General features: G+C 37.1%; 1 protein-coding gene across 1 annotated transcript; it reads right to left on the bottom strand.

The window, feature by feature from the left end:
- Positions 1 to 3830: 3830 nt before the first annotated feature.
- On the bottom strand, positions 3831 to 22860 carry LOC123867346 (sodium- and chloride-dependent glycine transporter 1-like). The gene is made up of 12 exons (XM_045909342.1): positions 22679 to 22860; positions 21361 to 21523; positions 19597 to 19875; positions 18878 to 19094; positions 16378 to 16492; positions 15767 to 15946; positions 12000 to 12189; positions 10386 to 10585; positions 9483 to 9614; positions 6882 to 7016; positions 5553 to 5705; positions 3831 to 4560 (listed from the first exon to the last, which is right to left on the bottom strand). The coding sequence occupies exons 1-12, from the start codon at positions 22703 to 22705 to the stop codon at positions 4429 to 4431; spliced, it is 1923 nt and encodes a 640-aa protein (XP_045765298.1). The 5' UTR covers positions 22706 to 22860; the 3' UTR covers positions 3831 to 4428.
- Between the last annotated feature and the right edge of the window lie 1300 nt (positions 22861 to 24160).

Raw genomic sequence — 24160 nt, 5'->3', positions numbered from 1 at the left:
GTGCGAGTCAGACTCACGCACCGATGGTTCCGTACCACATTCGTATTTTTTCGACTTTGCACGATAACTCAAAAAATAATAAAATAAAGATGCATAAAAATAAATAAAAATCTGTTTTAGAATGTAAAAGTAAAGTACTTTCATATGATACCACACTTAGTATATTAATCTTACTCTGAAAGTTGAAAATACTAATTAGGTATGAATGAATGAATATACTTTTATTGTACACAACAAAATTATTACACATTTTAATTTTTTTTGTGATGGTAACACACGGTTTTCGGATTTTCCCCTTACGTGGGCTATAAAACCTACCTACCTGCCAAATTTCATGATTCTAGGTCAACGGCAAGTACCTATAGGTTTCTCGACAGATACGTCAGACAGACAGACAGACAGCGAAGCGATCCTATAGGTTTCTTTTTAACCCCCGACCCAAAAAGAGGGGTGTTATAAGTTTGGCGTGTGTATCTGTGTGTCTGTGTATCTGTGTATCTGTCTGTGGCATCGTAGCGCCTAAACGAATGAACCGATTTTAATTTAGTTTTTTTTGTTTGAAAGGTGGCTTGTTCGAGAGTGTTCTTAGCTATAATCTAAAAAAATTGGTTCAGCCGTTTAAGAGTTATCAGCTCTTTTCTAGTTTTCTTGTAGAAAAGAAGGTTAGATAACCGTTAGGTTCATAATATTATGTCAATAGACAAATGTCAAGCTGTCAAGATGGACGTTGCCTAAATACATAATTATTTATTTGAAAATGATGTTTTGGAAAACTCAAATACTTTGGATCGTCGGGGGTGTTATAAATTTTTAATTTACACTTGTTTCCTTTTGAGTTTCGGAACCCAAAAAAGTTTTTACCCTGTCTTTATTAAATAGCAGCTACATTATTCAAATGTTATCACATAATAGCTAAACACTACTCTATCTACTTCTAGTTGATACTTACTAGTACATTACTATTTATTAATTTATTGTCCAGGCTGGAAATAAAGTAGTTGACGACCGAGTAATTTTGGAAAGACTAGGCGAAGAGGAGTACTTACTTCTGACACACAGAAATCTATGTCTGTGGTTTTCCAGATTTCAGTTAAAATATTCGGTTTCAAAGTTACGCGGTCTTAAAAATTTACATACAAATGTTTGAGCCCCTGTAATTTTTAAACTACATATTTTTAGAAAAATCTAAAACACCACAGACACAGAATTAGTTTCTAGAATGTCTGCAAAATTTCATGGACTTTGGTTGCTTAATATTCAAATGAAATTGGAACTACGATTGTATGAAGCGAGTGACGGAGAGAGCCCTGTTAATTCTACCTTCAAGATATTATCTCGATTCCACCTTCAAGAAAGTAAAAGTGTATATTGGCCCCCACGCTTTGTTTACAAGGGCCGGTCTTTAGAAGCAACGGGACTGGGCCAAAGAGCTCATTACAACTCTTGTACAACTTCAACTGTGCGGCCCTAAGTAAAGGGTGGCGGGCCATACTAAAGTTAAGTATTCTCATATTGCTATATTAGTTTTAATCAATTAGTTATTGCTTGTACTTAACCATGTTACAATTAATTTCTAAAATAATTTCTAAAAAGATGTGTGCCGTGGAGTTTCTTGCCCTTTTTTCTACACGGCTATAACACCTTGTGAAACGGGCGGAAGAGTCATTTTAATAATATAGATCTATGCTGAACAATACAGCAAAACACAGGTAGGTCTATTATAAAGATAACAAATATACATAAATAATAATAGATGTTCGTTTTATTTACTCAAAGCAGTTGTGTAGTTCAATAATACTTTCCAAAGACAAACCCATACCTACAAATGAAATTTGTTTGAAACACAAGGGCAAACTTTGCAAATTGCATCCGACTGAAATTCAGAGTAAATATATTCAGGTATACACAAAACACGGATCGGCATTAACACTGTACGTTCGAGTACGCGTATGAGATCAATTATTGTAATACATGGAATTTTGTGACGCACGACCGCAGTAGCACGGCCTCCACCCAAGCTTCACATTGAACGCCATTATACAGTTGCTCGATTGTGGTGCAATGTCAGTGATCACAATCGCCTCTGATTGGTTACCGCTCTCTCACTATTGGCTACAAAGAATTGCTACAACAAGAACTTTCCGCTATAATGTGGTTTTTCCCAATAAGGCTATTTTAATTCAATAAGTATAATATCATTTTAATGCTATCTCTGTTAATATCTGTAGCCTGTCAAAATTGGTTAAACATATTATGGGCCGTGAAAAGATACCAGACAAACAGACAGATAGACAGATATTCACATAGACAGACGCATTTTCGCATTTATAATATTACTGTGGATGAATAAAGAATTTACTTACTTACTTGTATAACAAGTCTAAGAATCGCGTTAAAACTTTGCACTGCGCTGCAGTCGTGGAATTTGTTTGACTCAGGCTTTAAATTATGGGCCGTGAAAAGATAGCAAACAAACAGACAGGTAGACAGATATTCACACAGACAGAATTTCGAATTTATAAAATTATTGTGGATGGATAAAAAATTTACTTACTTTTTTTTTTTTTTTTTTAATGAAAATATTACAACAAAACTTAAAGCTAGCCTTATCTAATTACTATACAAATCATGCCCGCGTGGAATGGTGCCAAGAATACTGGCTGCATTTCCGCGTTGGACAGCCAGGCTGATCCGTTGCGCGAAAAATGAGCCAGCCCTTCTGTCATTTTTGATGTTATACTTACTTGTATAACATCAAAAAATCGCGTTAAAACGTTGCATTGCGTTGCCGTCGCGGAATTTGTTTGACTCAAGCTTTGAATCTAAGACCGAAAATTGCGGGAGCAGGTGCAAATTTGTTCAGACGTAGGCATTAAAACTCGACAACTTTATAGCGCATTGTTTATATTTAGCACTCTTCGAAAAGCTTTCCAAAGTTATATGCCTCGAATGTTTTTTCTGCACCTATTGAATTCATCACGATCATCCCATCGCCCGCGCCGGTCCACTACTGAGCACTAGTCTCCTCTCGGTATGAGAAAGGTTACGGCCATAGTCTGCCACACTAGCAGTGCGGTTTGGCCACATACCTTTGAGAACATTATGGTGATTCTCGAGCATGCGGTTTCTTCACGGTGTTTACCTACACTTTTAAAGCAAGTGATATTCTAATTGCTTGAAAACACACATAACTTCGAAAAGTTAGAGGTGCGTGCCCGGGTGCAGCTCTGACCTTCCAAAAAAATGGCGCACGTCTTATGAACTAGGCTATCATAGAAATAAGAAATATCGAGGTTTATTTTTATTATTAGTAAAGGATTGCTGTTGTTGGAAGGTGTGATAGCCTAGTGGTTAGAACGTCCGGCTCCTAATCGGAAGTCGGGGTTCGATCCCGGGCAACTTTTCAGTTAGGTAAGTGCGTTTTATTCAATTAAATATCACTTGCTTTAACGGTGAAGGAAAACATCGTGAGGAAACCTGCATGCCTGAGAGTTCTCCATGTTCTCAAAGGTGTGTGAAGTCTGCCGATCCGCATTGGGCCAGCGTGGCAGACTATGGCCTAAACCCTTCTCACTCTGTGAAGAGACCCATTCTCAATAGTGGGCTGGCAACGGGTTGTTCATGATGATGCTGATGAAAGGATTGCACTTAGCGCCTTTATTACTCAATAGAAAGTAATGATGAGGTCTAAGTAGGTTGTTGCAGCTTTTCCTGGAAAATACCTATTCAATTTTACTTTGAATGTGTATTGTGTATATTACACAACACTACACAATGTGTGCTTTCCGAGAGGAATCGGAGCCCGTAGAAGCTTCAAAAGGAAACAATTTCTTAACAAGGTTTATTTATCATCGTCATACAAAAATAATCCATGGTTACAGATCTTCATTATTCTTATAGTCTATGACATTCCTTATTTCTATTCTTATAAACTTCTATGCACTTTCCAAATTGCTTAAAGTGCCTACCAAAATGCCATGAAAGCTATCGCGCGTTCGACATAATTATTATACTACTTACTTATAATTATTGTATCACATTAAATAAATACAACCTGCCCTAGCATCGATGCTATGCCGTTAAAGTTATGGTTGCGGTTAATCACTGATTGTCAGTAAAAATGAAGTGAATATTTTGTATAGTTAGGAACTAGGGTTTGTTAACATTAGTCCAAAATATTGTACATAATATTATTAACCTTAATCATGGAGGTGTGAACTCTGATTTGTGCAACCGAATTTTGCTTCTTGTGACGAACCAAGTTTAACCGTAACCTTAACATAACTTAAACCCCTTATAAGTAAGTAAAATAATTGGAATTTAGTGTGTGTTAACATTATAAAGAAAACCTACATCCATAATTAACAATATAGTGGTTTGTTGTAATAAAAAAATTAAGTGCGAATCGGACTCGCACAACACCGATTTTTAAGATATGTACGCAATATTATCATATTCAGCGCGATCTAAGTTGCCGTTAGGTATACAATCTGGAGTTGGTTGTGTAGTCTTGACGGCTGGCTTCCAGAGCGTCGTTGGCGTAAACAGTTCTTTGCCTCTCTGAGAAAATAATAAAAAATTAAAGATGGAAGAGGAGGAGAGAATTAAAGAGGGTTGAAGCTGACAAATTAAATCTTGACTCATCTGGTTATGATGCAGTCTAAGATAAAACCTAACCTAGATAACCTGGTCAGGGACTAAATGTGGGACTGTTTTGTTAACCCCATACACTAATTGGTTTCTCGGTATCGTACCCAAATTCCAACGCTGCGCTTTCACTTCCAGAAAACGAAGCGATGGAAGACTCCCCACTAGGTTGACAGATAGCATCAAACAAGTCAAAGTGAGCCGCTGAATTATGGCGCAAGATCGTGGCATGCGGAAGTCCCTACAAGAAACCTGTGTCCAGTTGTGACGATGATGATGATGATCATAGCTTTGTCAATAGGGTGGTAATTAGCCATGGCTGAAGCCTGCCACTGGATCAGGCCAGAGCCAAGGTCACTCCTGCCAAGAATCGAACCAAGACTTCCCCCTTACGAGACCACAGCGCTCACTACTGCGCCAGTGAGATTCCCAAATAACGTAATGAAATTTCGTGAAGTCATGAGGGTTTGACTGGTGTAGACACAGTAATTAATAGACTAAGTTACATAATCATCATTAACATACCAACCAAGTGCGGATTGGCAGACTTCACACACAATGAAAACATTATGGAGAACCCTCAGGTATGTAGTTTCCTCGCGATGTTTTGTTAATTGTTAAAGATACAGGTACAGGTGCGTGCCCTGGATTGAACCCCCGATCTCCCGAATAAAAGGCGGACACTCCACTAGGTTATCAACTCCCATCGGCGGTGTTCCCACTAGATTACAACATGGAGTTATTCAATGGAGGAACTAACAAATTCCTGAAAGGTCTCCTCCGGTGCTGAAAATGTTCATGGGCGGCGGTAATCCCTTAACACCAGGTGACCCGCCTGCTCGTTTGCTCGCTATTTTTTATTTAAAAAAAATTCACAGCTTTTTATCGCCTGGAGAATAACTTACGTATCCACAGTATAGAGCCCAGCAAATACCAAGAGGGAAGAATACCAGCGTAGACAGTCCGATAGCCCATCCTAGCAGGTCCGCAAATAAGGGGAACATATAATCCTCGTAGGCCGGTGGCATCCAATTTGCAAAGACAAATACTAAAACACTCTGTGAATGAAAAGACCAAATTGTATTTATAAAAATCCGACCAAGTGCGAGCCAGACTCACGCACCGAGGGTTCCGTACTCGGGTATTTTTTCCGACATTTTGCACGATAAATCAAAAAATGTTACGCATCAAAATAAATAAAAATCTGTTTTAGAATGTAAAGGTCCCTTTCATTTGATATCCCACTTGGTATAGTCATCTTACTTTAAAAATTGAAAATTCTAATTTTTCAAGAACACATTTTTTTTTTGTGACGTAACCACAAATTCACGGTTTTCGGATTTTTTCCTTTAATTGTGCTATAAGATCTACCTACCTGCAAAATTTCATGATTCTAGGTCAACGGGAAGTACCCTATAGACCTTTTTGATAGACACGTCAGACGGACAGACAAACAGACAGAAAGACAGACACCAAAGTGATTCTATATTATGGGTTCCGTTTTTCCTTTCGATGTACGGAACCCTAAAAACAGATAGAGCATCATAGTTCCCGGGGGACCAAGGGGCTGACGAAAGTTGGTTGGTTTGGTTGGTTGGTTCTCCTTGGTTCCCCGAGACCCAGGTAACCACTTATTTTTAGCTGAAAGGGGTGCTGCCTCAGCTTGATCCGGCAGTCAGCAGCTGACTGCAGTGATTTCACGGGTAGATCGACCCGTAAAAGAATTATAATGAAACCCACAATCTATAGTCTATATACTGATAAATAAAATTGAAGTGTCTGTCTGTTTGAACGCGCTAATCTTCGGAATGGCTGAACCTATTTTGACGGAACATTCACACACAAGTAGATTAACCAAGGAGTCCCATAGGCTACTTTTTTAACCGACTTTAAAAGATGGAGGAGTTGTTTTTCTACCTATGTCCACTGATATCTCCGAGATTTCTGAACCGATTTGCGTATTTTTTGTTATTGATACAGGAACTTTGCGACATTTGATTGCAATCCATAATAAATTTGGATTCCAACTCCTCAATTCTGATGCTGCAGGGGATCTGATCAATCCACGCGGGCGAAGCTGCGGGCATCATCTAGTGATGTTGTGTTTGTCTGCTGGCATTTCATGGTCCATCCGCTTAACCAATTTTGTCAAAATTTTAATTTCTGTTAAACGACAAAAAAAAAATTACTTTAGAATTTGGCATTCATATTAGGTACGTTATAATAATACTCACAATACTAGCAACAGGCACTGTGAGCGTCCACGTAGCTTTCCAATAAGTTCGCATGACGATACCCAACTTCATATTCATGGAAGCCAAGTCTCGCATGGCACGATTAATGCCATAGCTCCAGGACACTGCGGTACACTAAAACAATAAACTTAATACCTTACATCTTTATTAACCTCCGACCCAAAATATACCCTAGCTTGTGAACCGGGTGTCAAATTTTTATTGTAAACGCTACCTAAACAAAAACATTTCATGTGAAAAATAAGGGTCAGTTCCTATCAAAAAGTTTTGGCTATTAAAAGTTCCACTACATTAAATTACATCGCAAACTTTAGATATTTTGTCGACCGATCGTCAAGGCTATAAAATTATATATACAATATTACATGTTACTCTGAACAGTTCCATTTAAAAGTAGGGTGAGCGATATTAATTTATATCTCATGATATAATATATATTATAATATACTCCGTAGTTTGAAATGAGTTTAATCCTTGTACAATAATTTAATTCTCCTTTAATTTTATTTTATAAGGTCTGCATATTTTTACTACCATTTAAATATGTTTATTAAAGTTATTTTTACCATTATCATAGTCTTTATTTAATTCAGTGTTGTCCATACTATCCATACTTATCAAAATATATCAAAAATACATGCTGATAAAGTCGCATGTATCATCTAGTAAGTATATTCCCATGATAACATGGTTATATTTTTAACCCCCGACCCAAAAAGAGGGGTGTTATAAGTTTGACGTGTGTATCTGTGTATCTGTGTTTCTGTGTATCTGTGTATCTGTGTATCTGTGTATCTGTGTTTCTGTGTATCTGTGTATCTGTGTATCTGTCTGTGGCATCGTAGCGCTTAAACGAATGAACCGATTTTAATTTAGTTTTTTTTGTTTGAAAGGTGGCTTGATCGAGAGTGTTTTTAGCTATAATCTAAAAAAATTGGTTCTGCCGTTTAAGAGTTATCAGCTCTTTTCTAGTTTTCTTGTAGAAAAGAAGGTTAGATAACCGTTAGGTTCATAATATTATGTCAATAGACAAATGTCAAGCTGTCAAGATGGACGTTGCCTAAATACATAATTATTTATTTGAAAATGATGTTTTGAAAACTCAGATACTTTGGATCGTCGGGGGTGTTATAATTTTTTAATTTACACTTGTGCATTATGATATTTGATCGAATAACAAAGCAGTGCGCTTTCCCGTAATTGTGGGTGAACGCTAGGTAATATAGTATCACTAACAAGTGTAAATTAAAAATTTATAACACCCCCGACAAGTGAAGGTTACAGTAACTAGAAAAAAGCTGATAACTTTCAAATGGCTGAACCGATTTTCTTGGATGATAGCTAAGAACACTCTCGATCAAGCCACCTTACAAACAAAAAAACTAAATTAAAATCGGTTCATTCGTTTAGGCGCTACGATGCCACAGACATACACAGATACACACGTCAAACTTATAACACCCCTCTTTTTGGGTCGGGGGTTAAAAATATCAATGTCTATGATCGTGTGGCAAGCGTAGATACATGCAGCTTACACACACTAAGAAAATAAAGTGGTTATACTTATTTTACGCTCGCGTTTTGTACTAGAGTTTACCCGGCTGATTACCTACTTTAAAATAAGGGTTAGTCTTATTTTTCAATCGTATTTTAACTGAAAAAAAAACCGATCAAGTGCGAGTCGGATTCGCACCGAAGGGTTCCTTAACATCGTACAAGATAATATAGGTACCTAGCACTTTTATGTTGGACACACTTTCTATATTATGTATGTTCAATCACAATATATATACAATATACATACATACCTATAGTATATAAATATGTACTTTATACTATACATAGTATACATTTAATATTAAGATATATAAAAGATATATACAGAGGTTAATGTGTCACACATTCCCTTCCTAAAAAAATCGGGTACAACGAACTTAGTCCTTTAGAGCAAGTTCAGCTTGGAAAGATTGACTTGGAATTACTTAAACGAGTCCATGTTATAATTTAATTTGCAAGCTCTCAGACTCGGGCGGGCGAAAGGCGATTTGTTTTTTAAGAAATAAGGAAGTATTTCTTGGAAAAAGTAAACGTCTTCAAAGTGTGTGTAAACATTCAATTTGTGTATGAAATGCGTAATTTTTAAGAATGGACTCGTGTTTATACGATACCTTGAATAAATATTTTTCTATTTCTGTTTCTGTTTCTATTTATATTCCTATTCCTACTCCTATTCCTATTCCTATTCCAGTATTCTGTAAAACATGCATAAAAATCAGCTCTTAGACTTAAGAAAAGTCAGTAAACTTTTTCGTAGGTACCTTCAGCAGCCGTCAGCACAAGTTAGCAGATATGCGTAGTTAAAGGTACACAATCACTACTTAATCCCATACATTTTGTTTCTCAGAAAATAACTAACTGTGGCCTCATTAATGCCTCGTGTTTCAAAGATAAAAAGACGAGGGAGAAACGAAGTTCAATAGTTCCTTAGCTTAGCATATTATCCGAAATGAATATATTCTAGTACAGGTACCTATATACCGATAGTGTACGGGTAACCTAGCGGCGATGTTCCAAACTTACCTCAGCCATACCGATCAACAATATAGCCCAGGAGGCGGTGTTCATATCGAGCAGAGTGAACAGGTACACGCCGCCGCTGAAGCACATCGGTAGTCCAAGGAGAAAACACGTGAAACATGTACTGGCCGTCACCTGCCAGAATTAAGGGGACTTCTGGTTAATTTTATTGGTAACTCTTCCTGTAAATCGGGTCAGCAATTATAGCAAAATGATCCATCCAAGGATAAGGATTCATGGATAAGAATCCATGATTTGGGTAGGACTTACACGATTCGACAAGCTTTCAATAATGACTCAGGCAAAAATTTCTAGTAGGTCCCACGGAAGATAATTATTGAGAAGATGGAAAATAATAAATTGGAACTTAAAAGTAACAACCACATCACTAACTCTGACTTAGAAATTGCAAACACATTTGAGGACTTTTTCCGAAACATCCCAGTCACCACTACTAGCTCCCTTGACTCGTCGCAATAGAAGCCTATATATTATATACTCTTCTTAGGAGCAATGTTTCTGAGTGCAGCGTACTAGTTCTATTATCGACTTGTTTGTAAGTTATAGTTGATACTAGAGCTAATTTCTTAAACTGGGACCCTTTCAAGTAAAGATTTTTATATAAACCTGTGAGGATGATACTGCCATTGCCGCAATTAAAGTGCCATAAGCCTACTTTGTCGTATTAGTTTAGAAATTGCGAAAAACCAAGTAAAATTTGAATTTCGCGGGCAGACCCGTCGCTTCCACCTTAACGAAATTTTTTAATACAGAGCTTGGCATCCCGTGAACGAATGCTACTTTTTGTTCCGCAAAATCGAAGAGTTCTCACTGAATTTTCATCTGTACCACGCCGCCGCGGACATCATCTAGTCTTGAATGACCCACAACCCATGTTCAACTCACCATCCAGTATCTCTTTCTCAACTGAGGCCACTGGTCCACAATAGCAGTGTTGATGGCCTCAATCCCAGCGAACTGGCAGCCAAGGCCTAGGATGAAAAGCATGAAGAAGAACATGATAGACCAGAACTGTGGGATGGGCATCTGCAGCAACGCTTCTGGGTATGCCACGAACGCCAACCCTGGACCTTGCTCAGCCACATCTGGTAAAAAGAAAGGATACTAAGATGATTACTATACATACATACATAAATTATATAGCTCTCTACCACGGCTTCGTCCGCGAATAATATTAATTTATATTTTGGTCCGCGTGGGTTTTTAGGGTTCCGTATCCAAAGGGCGCCTACGGACCCTATTAAGTACTAAGATTCCGCTGTCCGTCCGTCCATCCATCCGTCAGTGGGACAAACTGGTGGTTGTCATAAATTTAAAAATGGTCACCATGAAAATTAAAAAAAAATAGTGTTATGGTACAGAACCCTTCGCGTGCGAGTCCGACTCGCATTTGACCGATTTTTTTTTATGATCACGTTGGCATTTTTCAAAATTACTCCATTAGGAATAATCTAACAGATATACAGACTGATACACTTTTGCATTTTTATTATTAATTTGTATAGAAGATTTCCTGTACGATTGAAAGCTAATAAATAAACAGCTCTGTCTCAAATACAGTTGGTATGCATAAAACAATAAGTATTATATTGAAGTTAGATTATGTCAGTAAGTACATAAACTACTTAGTAATATTAACAGCTAATATTGGGTTTTATCTATGAACTACTAGTTTAGTGTTATCTACATACCGTCTAATCAACAAGATAAAGTTAAAACTAAAACCCTACTGCGATCGTCTTAATAAACGCTGAAATACTATAGTAAAATTGTTTTTCTGTCGCTTGGTAAATTAATGTTATAGTACATTATACATGACCTCAGAATTTTCTTCTCTTTCATTTGACATCCCACTCGATACAATAGCAAACAATTTTTTTTGGAGATTTCTACTTTTTTTGATGTAACATCCGTTAGGTCAATTAGGCCAGACATTTACAAGGAATTAATTTACACCTCATTCATCAAAATCGGCCTAGTAGTTTAGGCACTACTGTGGAACACACAGAATCTGAGGAAAAACATACATTCATACATACATACTTGCATACATACATACATAGACTGCTAAAATCATAACCCTTTCCTGGCTTTGCCGCAGTCGGGTAGGTAATAAAGTAAGCTGAACAAAGCAATTAATAGGTAAATGATAAGACGGAAGTATTGTTCTTTTTTAGGGTTCCGTACCTCAAAAGGAAAAACGCAACTCTTATAAGGCTCACTTTGTTGTCTGTCTGTCTGTCTGTATGTCTGTCCGTCTGTCCATCTGTCGTGTCTGTCACGAAAACCTAGGGTACTTCCCGTAGACCTAGACTCACGCAATTTGGCAGTTACGTAGATCTTATAGAACAAGTAATTTGTTTGGTAAATTTCACAAAAAAAAAAATGTGTTTCAATTCTCAAAATAAGATAACTTTACCAAGTTTACGTTACAGATTTTTAATTATTTTTATGCACAATTTGGCTGATTTTTATCTATCATATACCAAGCGTACTCACCATCTACGCTGACCCCCATCATTTGAGCTTGGAAGCCAAGCACGGAGAATATCGCGAACCCAGCGTAGATGGACGTCCCGAAATTCGTGAGACAGACAAAAATGGCGTCGAACTGGCAGTTGTTGTAAAAGTTGTTGTATGATGCCAGCGTTATCAATGACCCGCATGCGACGCCGAAGGAGTAGAAAATCTGTTGAAAATAAATTGTACGATATATCTTGCTTGTATAGTGGTATGGAATTCTTCGTATGTGAGTCCGGCTCGCATTTGACTGTTTTTTTAATTAGGGACCAATATTGAAGGATAGTCTTGGTCGTCATTTACATATCAATGGTATCGGACTACTGTGTCTTTCCTTGTACTGTGGTTTTACTCTATATAGACTGTGTTTACTGTAAATACAGTAAACATATGTTTTGCTACAAAATATCGTCGTAAAATATAACTGTTATATATATTAATACTGTAAGGTTATTTTTAAAAAGTTGATTTGAGTTGTCAAAAATAATATAAAATTATTAATTTAGCTGATGAAGGTAGTTTGGTAAAATCGATATTTTGCTCATTCGATGTCATACAATCTGTTGCTAGGAGGCCAACAAGATTGAACTTGCATAAATACGGGTGTTTCGAAGGTTGTAGTTCAGTCTCCTTCCGAGATTCGGAGCGATATCGCATATTTTCGGTATTTGGGTTGTGAACTGGATAATTAGATGTTGTGATAGCAATCACGCTCTAATTAATTTATTTATTTTGGCATTAGTTTGTTTAGATTAAAACTCTCGGATAACCTTGCACATTAAACTTGTGTTTATTTTGTGTTGGTTTCGGAGAGGACATTCCAATAATTCGATAAAAATATTTAAATAATACCTGCTTTTCTGAGTGACGCCAATAATTCAGAAGCGGGACGTGTCTCACGTTGTCTTAATTTCGCTTTGGTATCTTTTTGTAAACAACCCACATTTGATTAAAATTTTTATTGAGTTTGATTTGGTGATTAAAATTTTTAGTTTTTTTTTTAATAATTTAGTCTTTTGTGAATTGGAAAGTAATTTGCAATGAGTGGTTCAGATTTTGTATACATCGAATGAGAAGTTAGTCGTTTGGATTTATTGTTGACTTGATATTAAAACTGAGAGTTCGGCAGTTCAGGGGTAGGTTTTAATGATTTGACGGAGGGCAGGATAGCCCATGATTTGGATTTGACTTAGGGCAAGGAAGCCCGCGACTGACATGACAAGATTATTTATAAACACGAGGGCGTGTTAAATTCAGGACGGCCGAACTGTAAGGTTATTTTTAAAAAGTTGATTTGAGTTGTCAAAAATAATATAAAATTATTAATTTAGCTGATGAAGGTAGTTTGGTAAAATCGATATTTTGCTCATTCGATGTCATACAATCTGTTGCTAGGAGGCCAACAAGATTGAACTTGCATAAATACGGGTGTTTCGAAGGTTGTAGTTCAGTCTCCTTCCGAGATTCGGAGCGATATCGCATATTTTCGGTATTTGGGTTGTGAACTGGATAATTAGATGTTGTGATAGCAATCACGCTCTAATTAATTTATTTATTTTGGCATTAGTTTGTTTAGATTAAAACTCTCGGATAACCTTGCACATTAAACTTGTGTTTATTTTGTGTTGGTTTCGGAGAGGACATTCCAATAATTCGATAAAAATATTTAAATAATACCTGCTTTTCTGAGTGACGCCAATAATACAATATTGAAACTTGTATTTTGAACTTATGTAAGCAAAATTTTTAAGTAAAACAATAAGCAAAATATTGTTTCGAACAAATAACGAGTACAGAGAAGCTGAAATCGCTGCGAAAATTTTCTTTTTGCAAAAAAGTGTAAATTTGAAACTTTTATCTAGTTAGTCAGTTAGCCACACGATTTGTTCAAATTTTCAACTTAATTAAGGTTAACGGTGTTTATTTATTCATTACAATTTACAAGTGCGCAAAGATAATCGCACATTTTAACAACCGCACTAAACGCAACGTATAAAACAATTGTTTGATTTTTCTGTACCTGTGAAACAATGATTAGATACCCTCAAAAATCGTACAGTCAATCTGTTTGCAAGGAATGTGTTTGTACAACGTATCTGACATGAACCACAAAGGTGATGAATGCTTTTGCAGCGTCCGTTTTTCTTTCTACGTATAACTTGAGTACCCTGCCTTCACCAAGACAAGCGCTTTTTCAAGACAAGCGCTGCACCAAAATATAGAGATCACCATTATTTTCCAATAAGCATAATTGTCGTCAAGCACAAACCTATTTTATTTATAAATATTTATTTCACACATAAATGCAGAAAAATATGATACAAAAGAACGGCTGAGTTTGTTTGTGAGAACGGCTGTCTGAGAAGAGCCCACAGATCTTCTCAGACATGAGCACGTTTGGAACCCTCGTAGCTTTAGTTTTAAATTTACGTAATTAATTATTTATCACCACTATCATCTTACAAATCTAGCAATTCTGACTATCAAAAGATTTACAATAGTACTTACTTTGAATAAATGATTTTAAGTTCGAGAAACTATACAAAAAAGGTGCAAAGGTGAATAATAGTAATGTTTGATCTCCATTTTCGTGAACGTGCGTCCACTCTACACGAAAATACGTGATCAAAATATGTACAGTCAAAGGCCTGTAAGTCGTTTAGCACGATTATGTACATACGTTAGATGTGTGTGGTGTGTTTATAGAAAAAGGTTATAAGTAGAACAGGTTTTTTATACAATAGTTTCGAATTCTGAGGCCAACCGTACAAGAAATTGGAGGCCCATTTATCTAGAAGCACGCGGCTGACGACCTCGGGCGTGCATTGCATACATTGGTTTTAGCTCGGCTAGTATGCGATCTGCTTTAGAGAAAATTGTTATCAATAAATCCTTTAGAAGGTTTAATGTTTGTCAAAGCTTTCAAAGTTTAATGGACGAACGAATAGCTTTTCGGAGGAGCAGATTTAAACTGCACTTTATTTAATTAATGCGCAATTGTTTTACTTGGAGGATTACTTGACGTAAATTGTTTTTCATCAAGTTAGGTTGATTTTTGTGGAATCAAAGTGAAAATTTCAAGCAAATTAATTATATTTTTTTGAGTTTGAGTAAGGCTAAGTTAGGGGTTTATTCATGGGGCACCAGCCACTTGGCCGGTTTTTTATATGGAGTCGTGTTTTGTTAAAGTCGTGTCGTATACTAAACACTTGATTTGGGGGACGAAATTTTTAGCGAAATAAAAAACTACTGGTGTGAAAGTACTTGTACCTAATATAAGAAAATAATCACTTACTAACATTTATCGTTTCCTGTATACTTCACACGTCATTGAAGATAAATATCATAGATAGGAACGCGTTAATTAACGCGCGAATTATTAACATAATGTGTCCCAAATTCCGAGCATTAGGTATCAAAAGATAATACATAATATATACCTATTCACCCCAAACTCTTGCTGTCAGCAGTGTCTTTCAGTCAGGTAACAGGTAAAATGAAAACTAATGTACTGACACACTTAGTGATGAACAGAATGTTTACCTGTGAGGCTGCGTCACCACAAACTTTTGCTGTCAGTAGGGTCTTTAGTCAGGTAGCAGGTAAAAGATAGACAAATGGGACTTCCTTAGAGAAGAACAGAAAGCTAGCCCGTGAAGCTGAGCTGTCAGTCGGTCTTTCAGTTTGGTAACAGGTAAAATAAGACACACTAATGTGACTCCATTAGTGGTGAACATAATGCTTACCTGTGAGGCTGCGTCACCCCAAACTCTTGCTGTCAGCAGTGTTCCCCAGTCAGGTAACAGGTAAAATAAGATACCGTCGCTCGCACCGTCCAAAGTTACTCCTCTAATGAGTAACGCGGTCAACATGACGTATGGAAACAGGGCTGTGAAGTACACCACCTTCCCTGCTGATTGTACGCCCTAAAACAATAAAGATAGGTATCATCCCTAAGAACCAAAAAAAAAACCGGCTAATTGCAAGTCAGATTCGCACACTGAGAGTCCCGTACTCGGGTATTTTTTTCGACATTTTACACGTTAAATCAAAAACTATTATGCATAAAATAAATAAATATCTGATTTAGAATGTACACGTAAAGCCCTTTCATATGATACCCCACACTTGGTATAGTTTTCTTACTTTGAAAATTGAAACAATTTTTTTTTTTGTAATGTAACCACTAATTCACGGTTTTTGGATTTTTCCACTTCCGTGTTGCTATAAGACCCACCTACCTGCCTTTAATTATTCTAGGTCAACGGAAAGTACCTACCCTATACAGACAGACAACGAACGTATCCTATATGGGTATTTCTCCTTTTGAAATACGGAACGGAAGTACTATAGTCACCTTGATGACACATAAAAAAGCAACCACCCAGCAGAAAAACAGGCAGCCGACGAGATGCCATTGTATAGATCCCCAATTCTCCCACGTCGCGTTACCTCTTCCCAGAACACGTTCGCTGCAAAACATAAGTACTCTTAAGTTTTTCCATTGAGTTATACAAGGAAAACTAGGTACCAATTAGTAAGAAAAGTTCATCAAAAACGTTTGAACGCGGCCGTTGTGACTTACGAGACATACCTACTTACTCGTACAAATAATTTCACTATCTAGACGTTATTTTATTAAAGTAAGATGCAATTTCAATTCTAGACAAATACTATTAAATTGATGTTATGTTCGAGATAATTCCAATTCTTAGGCCGCGCTCACTTTGGATGCGAATTATATCGTACGTAAACGTATGAACACTGTTCGTACGAATTGAGTGCGCACACTGAATACGTTTTTCTCCGTCAAATACACAGAGTACCGGTGTGAACATTATGAACGCACGAACGCGTAAGGCCGAGCTCACTTTGGATACGTTTTCGTACGAATTCCATTCGTGCAGAAACGTACGAACACGCACGAACATTCCCGACCTTCTGAGTACTATGAAAGCGCTCACACTGCGCGCAAGTTAGTCGTACGTATACGTACGTGCAAGTCCGACGTCCGAAACCAATCCGAACTTGTTGGGATTTTATTACGTGTTCGTGCGTTCATAATGTTTACACCGGTACTCTGTGTATTTGACGGAGAAAAACGTATTCAGTGTGCGCACTCAATTCGTACGAACAGTGTTCATACGTTTACGTACGATATAATTCGCATCCAAAGTGAGCGCGGCCTAATAAAATCCCAACAAGTTCGGATTGGTTTCGGACGTCGGACTTGCACGTACGTATACGTACGACTAACTCGCGCGCAGTGTGAGCGCTTTCATAGTACTCAGAAGGTTGGGAATGTTCGTGCGTGTTCGTACGTTTCTGCACGAATGGAATTCGTACGAAAACGTATCCAAAGTGAGCTCGGCCTTACACTGTTATATTAACAGATCAATGACATCTATATACTGTACTAGAACTCGTTGATCTGTATTACCACAGCACAGGTCATTCCGAAAAACAAGTTTTGGGACCTGCCACTCGTTTCTGCATACACGTTGATGCCCAGTGTCATACTAATTGTGATAGTTTCATAGAACACGACTTTTGTTTGAAATATAAGCTAAACTTTGTGGAATTTAGCGGAAATTTTGTGGAACCCATAGCACGTAAAAAACTTTTTGCTACAATGCATTGGTATGTCAACCTACGAACGACCAATCGAAAGATCATGACTTCAGTCTGATGGGTGGGCATTTACCTTCCTATTCATAGGCCAAATATAGTTGTATGAATTTGGCTGAGTATAAATATTATCGGACAGAAATAGATAGAGAAATCTACTGGAGTAGCCCTTGATTGCCTAACTTCACACAACTCTCAGGCATGCAGGATGAAGCAGTGATATTAATTAATTGCTTGAAACGCGTACTCCAAAAAGTCAAAGTTCTCTCGGATTGAATCCGAGATGTTTCAGCTGGGAGGCCAACGTTCAACCACTAGGCAATCACCGCTTGATTTAAAAATGACTTTATTGCTGTTAATAATCCCTTTTTCCTTATCATTAAGGAAAAAGCGGTAAGTAATTTGTGATCTTTACGATAAAGTTCATTTATATTTTATCAAATAATTTCGTTGAATTACATGACTATACGATAAAATCTGGTTTGTCCCATAACATTGTCTATCTTGTCACATAATTTGAATGTCGTAATCGATCGTATGATTAAACGATACTAATTGATTTTGAAGGAGTAAGTATGTCTAGTTGATTGGAGTTATGTGCGAAGCAATTAAATATGACTTGCTTTATCGGTGAAGGAAATTATCGCGAAATAATGTGCATATTTAGTACTACTTATTTACTTACTTAGTACTAAGTACATTGTATTTCAATAAAAAATGCAAAGTGGCCGCTTCACTTTGGCTTCATTCAACTTTATAGGTATGCGTCATATTATAATTGAAAAAAAAAACCAGCCAAGAGCGAGTCAGACTCGCGCACTGAGGGTTCCGAACTTGGGTATTTTTTCCAACATTTTGCACGATAAATCATAAACTATTATGCATAAAAATTAATAAAAATCCGTTTTAGAATGTACAGGTTTCCTATGATATGATTCTCCTTTCATGTGATACCCCACTTGGTATAGTTATCTTACTTTGAAAATTGAAACATACTTTAATTTTTTTTTAACTATGTAACCACAAATTTGCGGTTTTCAGATTTATTCCTGTATTTGTACTATAAGCCCTACCTACCTACCAAATTTCATGATTCTAGGTCAACGGGAAATACCCTATAGGTTTCTTGACAGACACGACAGACGGACAGACAGACAGACAACAAGGCGATCCTATAAGAGTTCTGTTTTTCCTTTTGAGGTACGGAACCCTAAAAAGCAAATGCTTACTTATAATATTCTTCTGACGCTAGTACCCTGTTGACATTATTGAACCACGGGATGGTTTCCGTTCCGTTTCGACAGTTTTTCCCATCGTAAGGTTCCAGTTCCGTCATTTGGCATATCTCGCCGATACTCATACATCGGCGCATGTAATATGTGAGGTCGGCAGCTTCACCTGTGTTGTTGACCCGGCAAGCTTTGTCGTAAGCACCACTGTAACAATCTAATTACATTTTCTATTACTAAAGGTTACACGCATGTCAATCAGGCGTCAACCTCCTTGGTGCAGTGGTAAGCGCTGTGGTCTTATTAGTGGGAGGACCCGGGTTCGATTTTCGGCAGGGATTTGAAACATAGTAAATAAATTTCTAATAGTAATAATAAATTTCTGGTCTGTTCTGGTGGAATAATTCGGCCGCTTCCATCTTAGGCTGCATCATCACTTAACACCAGTGAGCTTGCAGTCAGGGGTTAGCTTTATTTGAATAAAAAGGTCTTCGGGTAATGGAACGCTGAAAGTGTGTCGTTTATCCGATCAATTTGAAACTTTGCACAGTTGGTGTTGTCTCTAATCTAATGTGACATAGTACCATCAACGTTGCTCTAGTAAAATATTATAGCATCAAGATACAATAGCTGGCTCGCGAAAGACAATCCATCGTATGCCGGGTAGCTGCTAGTAAGTAGATAAATAAATAATAGAAGGAATCAGAAAGGATACTTACAGTCTGTATTGAATTCATTCTCACAAGACCCCCACGCCATATCACCACCGATGGATATAAATGTATAGAACGCTGTCCAAGCCACGATGATCATGTAGTATATTGAGATTAGGCTAATTACTACCAAGGTGCAGTATCCCAAACCACTGAAGAACGGAGCAATTGAACTGAACGCTTTGATTGGACCAAGCGCTGTGAACTGTCCAAGGTACAGTTCCAAGTAGAAGATTGGTAGGCCGATTAAAACCAGCATTATGAAGAAGGGGATTAAAAATGCACCTGAAACAAGTAGGTATGCTCACACTTTATAAAAACTGGCTAAGTGCGGGTTAGACTCGCGCATCGGGGTTCCGTCCTCGTCTCGTCGTCGTCCTCGTCCAGAAATCATTTTCATCATCATGATCCACCCATCGCCAGCTCAGTACAGAGCATGGGTCTCCTTTCAGAGTGAGAAGGGTTTTGGCCATAGTCTACCACGCTGGCCCAGTGCGGATTGCAAGACTTCATACACATTTGAGAACATCATGGACTGGGAGCATCTCAGTCCATGATGCATTATGTTTTTCTTCTCCGTTAAAGTAAGTAAGTATTTAAACGCACGTTAAAGTTAAAGATGTGTGCCCATCGAACCCCCAACCTCCGAATACGAGGCGGACGTCCTAACCACTATCGCAGCTTCTATTGTCTAGTCACAAGTCTAGTGTTTACCTTTCAAATCATTTATTCAAAATTGGTAATATTTACACTTTTTGATATTCAGTTGTTGGATTTGTGTGATTATATAGTGGTGATAATTAGTTATATGAACTTAAAACTAAAGCTACGAGGGCCCCAAATGGGCCCAGATCTAAGAAGAGAGCCCACGACAAACTCATGAGATTCAGGAAAAAACGCGTATTAAGAATTTTTTATATTTATTGTCGGCTCAAGTTCCATGCTCAACGTGGAAAGTAAAGGATGTATAATAATTAATAAAAACATTCCCACAACCAAACATCATCCAAGCATTTATTTTGCAAAATGCTTCCGTATGGGTGCAAAACACGAGCATAACAAACTTTGTTTTCATTCGATGGAGATAAGCTTTATTTTTTTACTTTCTTTTGATAAAATCCGCAATTTCCGCAATGGCCTGAGAGCTTGAGGAAAATATTGAGGAGTTGTTTCGTAAAAGAATAAAATAATTTTTTTTTGCACTTAGAGTGAACCACAAATAACAGGTAGGTAATCAAACCATATTACAAAATGTGTGAAATTGTGTATGTTTGTTGGTTTGTCCTTCAATCACATCGTAACGTAGCATTTTATAATCCCAATTTAGGATGGTGTGAACTAATTAATAATAATTCGTCGTATTCTACAAATAAGGACACTGTTACAAAAAGCGTACTTTTCAGGAGGAGCATTTTGTGTTTGATTTTAATTCTAATGAACATGTATGCAATATTAAAGTGTACAATGCTGACAAAGAGTTTCACAGATAATATTATAAGAGACGTCGCGCCGCGCATTAACTATGCCTGATTGGCGGGTAAAAATCGTACACTGCGGCCATCGTGGCTATTTTCGTCGGAGCTTTTCTGCAGTTAAAATTTGACTTATTTTAAAACGTTAATTTCTAGGTAATGAAATAATTTTTCAAAACTTTTATGAGTTTTCGAACGATAAAAAAACTGACTCAAAATTTCTAGATTTTTCCATACAGGCGGTATGGAAACATCAATGAACAATTAAATAAAACTTTGTATAGAACTAAACACTTACCTCCACCATTTCTGTAGCACAAATAAGGGAATCGCCACACGTTTCCCAATCCCACGGCGTATCCAAGGCACGCTAATATGAATTCCAGTGGACGTCCCCATCCTGCTCTCTCAGGAGTCTGAGAAGGATTGTCGTTGGGAGGTGGACTGTCATTTACTTTTTCCTAAAACAAAGTAAGTCATGATAAACTTATTTCGTATTTGAACGACATATTATTGTATTTTGTATTTAGTATGTTGAAGATTGTTGATGGTATTTGCATGCCAGCTTGGCGTTTTAACTGGATCAATGCGCCTACTATTATGCTCACACACTTGTATATGAACCTGTATCAGCAAATAAATAAAATTGAATTACAAATAAGGTCAGATTAGGTACCTACTTGAAGCCCATTACAAAATTACTTTTACAATAAATGAATACTTATATACCTATACAATTACATGCAAGCTACGTGCTGCATTATTTTCCACTAGATTTTAATTAGGTGATTGTATAGGTAGGTAATTCTTTTAGATCAAAATTATTTTTATTTTATCTTTTACTAATATGATCGCTTATACATCGTAATTACACTCTTAAAATATAAATACAATAAACATCATAAATGATAATAATACTTGTATATCGCATCTCAACACTAAATTGGCGATTTCAATTCTCGATGCGCAAACAATATTATGCACAATTCACAAAGACAAGAAGAAGTAATGGTTACCCCAGGTACCAGCCAGGTAAACTCCTCGTGTGCCTGAGTGTTTCGAATCACTTTCGGGAAGAGCAGGGGTATGGATCCCTTAGGGGTATGGTTAACTCTCGGTACATTAATTTTACGTATTTCTTTTCAAAAGTTTAAAATTAAAATAAAACCATGCGTGGTCAAAGCATGGAAGTTTTTATAAATGTAATACAATTTTTAAGCTCTTTAATAAAAATGAGTACCTGCACTCAGTTCATCAAAAGAGGAATCACCACATTGTATTTAATTTATTTTAAGGTAATATTCAAACCAGCTACAATGGTAAAATGTATAAGGCTTAACAGACATTGTTTCAACATATTGTACCTACATTTTATTGAATAAATTATTAATTCATTCCTCCATTCATTTTACCTGGCAAGAGTTCCATTTTATTTATTAAATATCGTTTATAACTGTATCACCTGTAATGTAATTTTTTTCTTGAATTCATTTGTTTATTATTTCCTTGCAAATGAGAGAAAAGTAGTATACAAAATATCTCGGGCGAAATGGCATAACGGCCCTGTGTAGTTTAAAAGTATAGGTAAAAACAGACAAAAATGTACAGTGAAGTACCTTCATAGTGTGATTTCCACCAGCCATTGTAAGAAGCAAACCACAGAAGCGTTGTATGCTAGATCGCAGGTCTTACTGGGATACATAAATACGAACATATACTAACAATGGTTCTTTTTATCTAAAAGACTACCAGCTATTACATCGAAGCACGGCACTTGATGGCTAAATGAGGCGCCAAAATCGACGGTTATCTTCGAGTACGATTAGAAATGATACAGTATGAAGAAATCAATACGAGATTATATTTAGCGTCAAGTGTTATTGGACATTGCTGTTTAAAGGCTTGGGCATACAGCGCGCGTCATCACGTACGTAGAAATGTGTCCAACAACGCGACGGCACGGGCGCTACGAGTTGGTACTACAAAGATCTGGGACTCTAGTACCACCGCTTAGAGTAAAAATGTTTCAATATTGAAACATTACGCGATGGTAGTAAGGCCCCTGTAGAGACGTTCACAAATCATACTGCAAAGCGCACTGAAGCTGAACTTCTGAAGTGGTCGTCGCTTGCTGCAGCTTATGTGCTTCGGGTAGTTTCTGATATTATTATTCCAAAAGTATAGGTATATTTGTTTCAGGCTTAAGAGTTTTAACTACGAATATTTTTATTATAAGAGTGTAAAAAGCCTTTTATTTCAGTCACGTTACATTAAATTAATGATTACACTAGCGACCCGCCCCAGTTCCGCACGGGTGCAATTTTATTTTAATTTTAAAGTTAACTGATAATAACTTTTGACCGGGGTTTTTATTAGTATACAACAAATCGAGGAAGTTACTCACCACATTGCCACTTTGCAAGTATTAATACTATAAATATTATCATTAATTTATTTACAATAATAATTTATTTTGACAAGCTTTAAGAACTGCTATCTTATCGTTAAATACCAAGTTATAATCTAAATATATAAAAAGGAAAAATTAAATCTATATAATATAATATATATAAAGCGCCCTTCCTTGTTTCCCGTCGCTTGTATGGTATGCCACGTGTGTTGATACATTGGCGCTGTCTCACATACAGGTGACCTTCGTGGCGGCCGGAGCGCCAGACACTAAAATGGAAAGGGCTAAGAGGCGTAAATATGAAGAAAATAATTTCATATTAATTGTGTCTTTTGGAGTGGAAACCACGGGTTAGTGGGGCGCGAATGCCAGATCCTTTTTTAAGGACCTGTGATCCCGTCTTGTGGAGTCTACGGGTGACCGGAGGTCTGGCAGTTACCTTGGTCAGCATATTATTAGTAGAGATTGCAATCCGGAAAAACGGATCTTTAGGAGTCCCGCGGGAACTCTTTGATTTTCCGGGATAAAAAGTAGCCTATGTCCATCCCCGGGATATAATCTAACCCTGTACCAAATTTCGTCAGATTCGGTTACACTGTTGGGCCGTGAAAAGGTAGCAAACAGACAGACAGACATAAAGACCGACCGACAGACAGACAAACAGACAGACAGACACACTTTCGCATTT

Source organism: Maniola jurtina, chromosome 8 (genome assembly GCF_905333055.1).
Source record: "Maniola jurtina chromosome 8, ilManJurt1.1, whole genome shotgun sequence".
Lineage (NCBI taxonomy): Eukaryota > Metazoa > Arthropoda > Insecta > Lepidoptera > Nymphalidae > Maniola > Maniola jurtina.
Note: the sequence above shows the minus strand (reverse complement) of the source record. Positions and strands in the feature narration are given on the sequence as shown.

What these genes read in the sequence shown, in the direction of transcription:
- LOC123867346 (XM_045909342.1), bottom strand. Translation starts at nt 22,705, where the DNA reads ATGGCTGGTGGAAATCACACTATGAAG. An exon ending in GATGGGGGTCAGCGTAGATG is followed by an intron (nt 10,586 to 11,999) that starts GTGAGTACGCTT and finishes TCTTTTTACCAG; the next exon opens with ATGTGGCTGAGCAAGGTCCA. An exon ending in CAGTGCCTGTTGCTAGTATT is followed by an intron (nt 5,706 to 6,881) that starts GTGAGTATTATT and finishes TTTCATTCACAG; the next exon opens with AGTGTTTTAGTATTTGTCTT.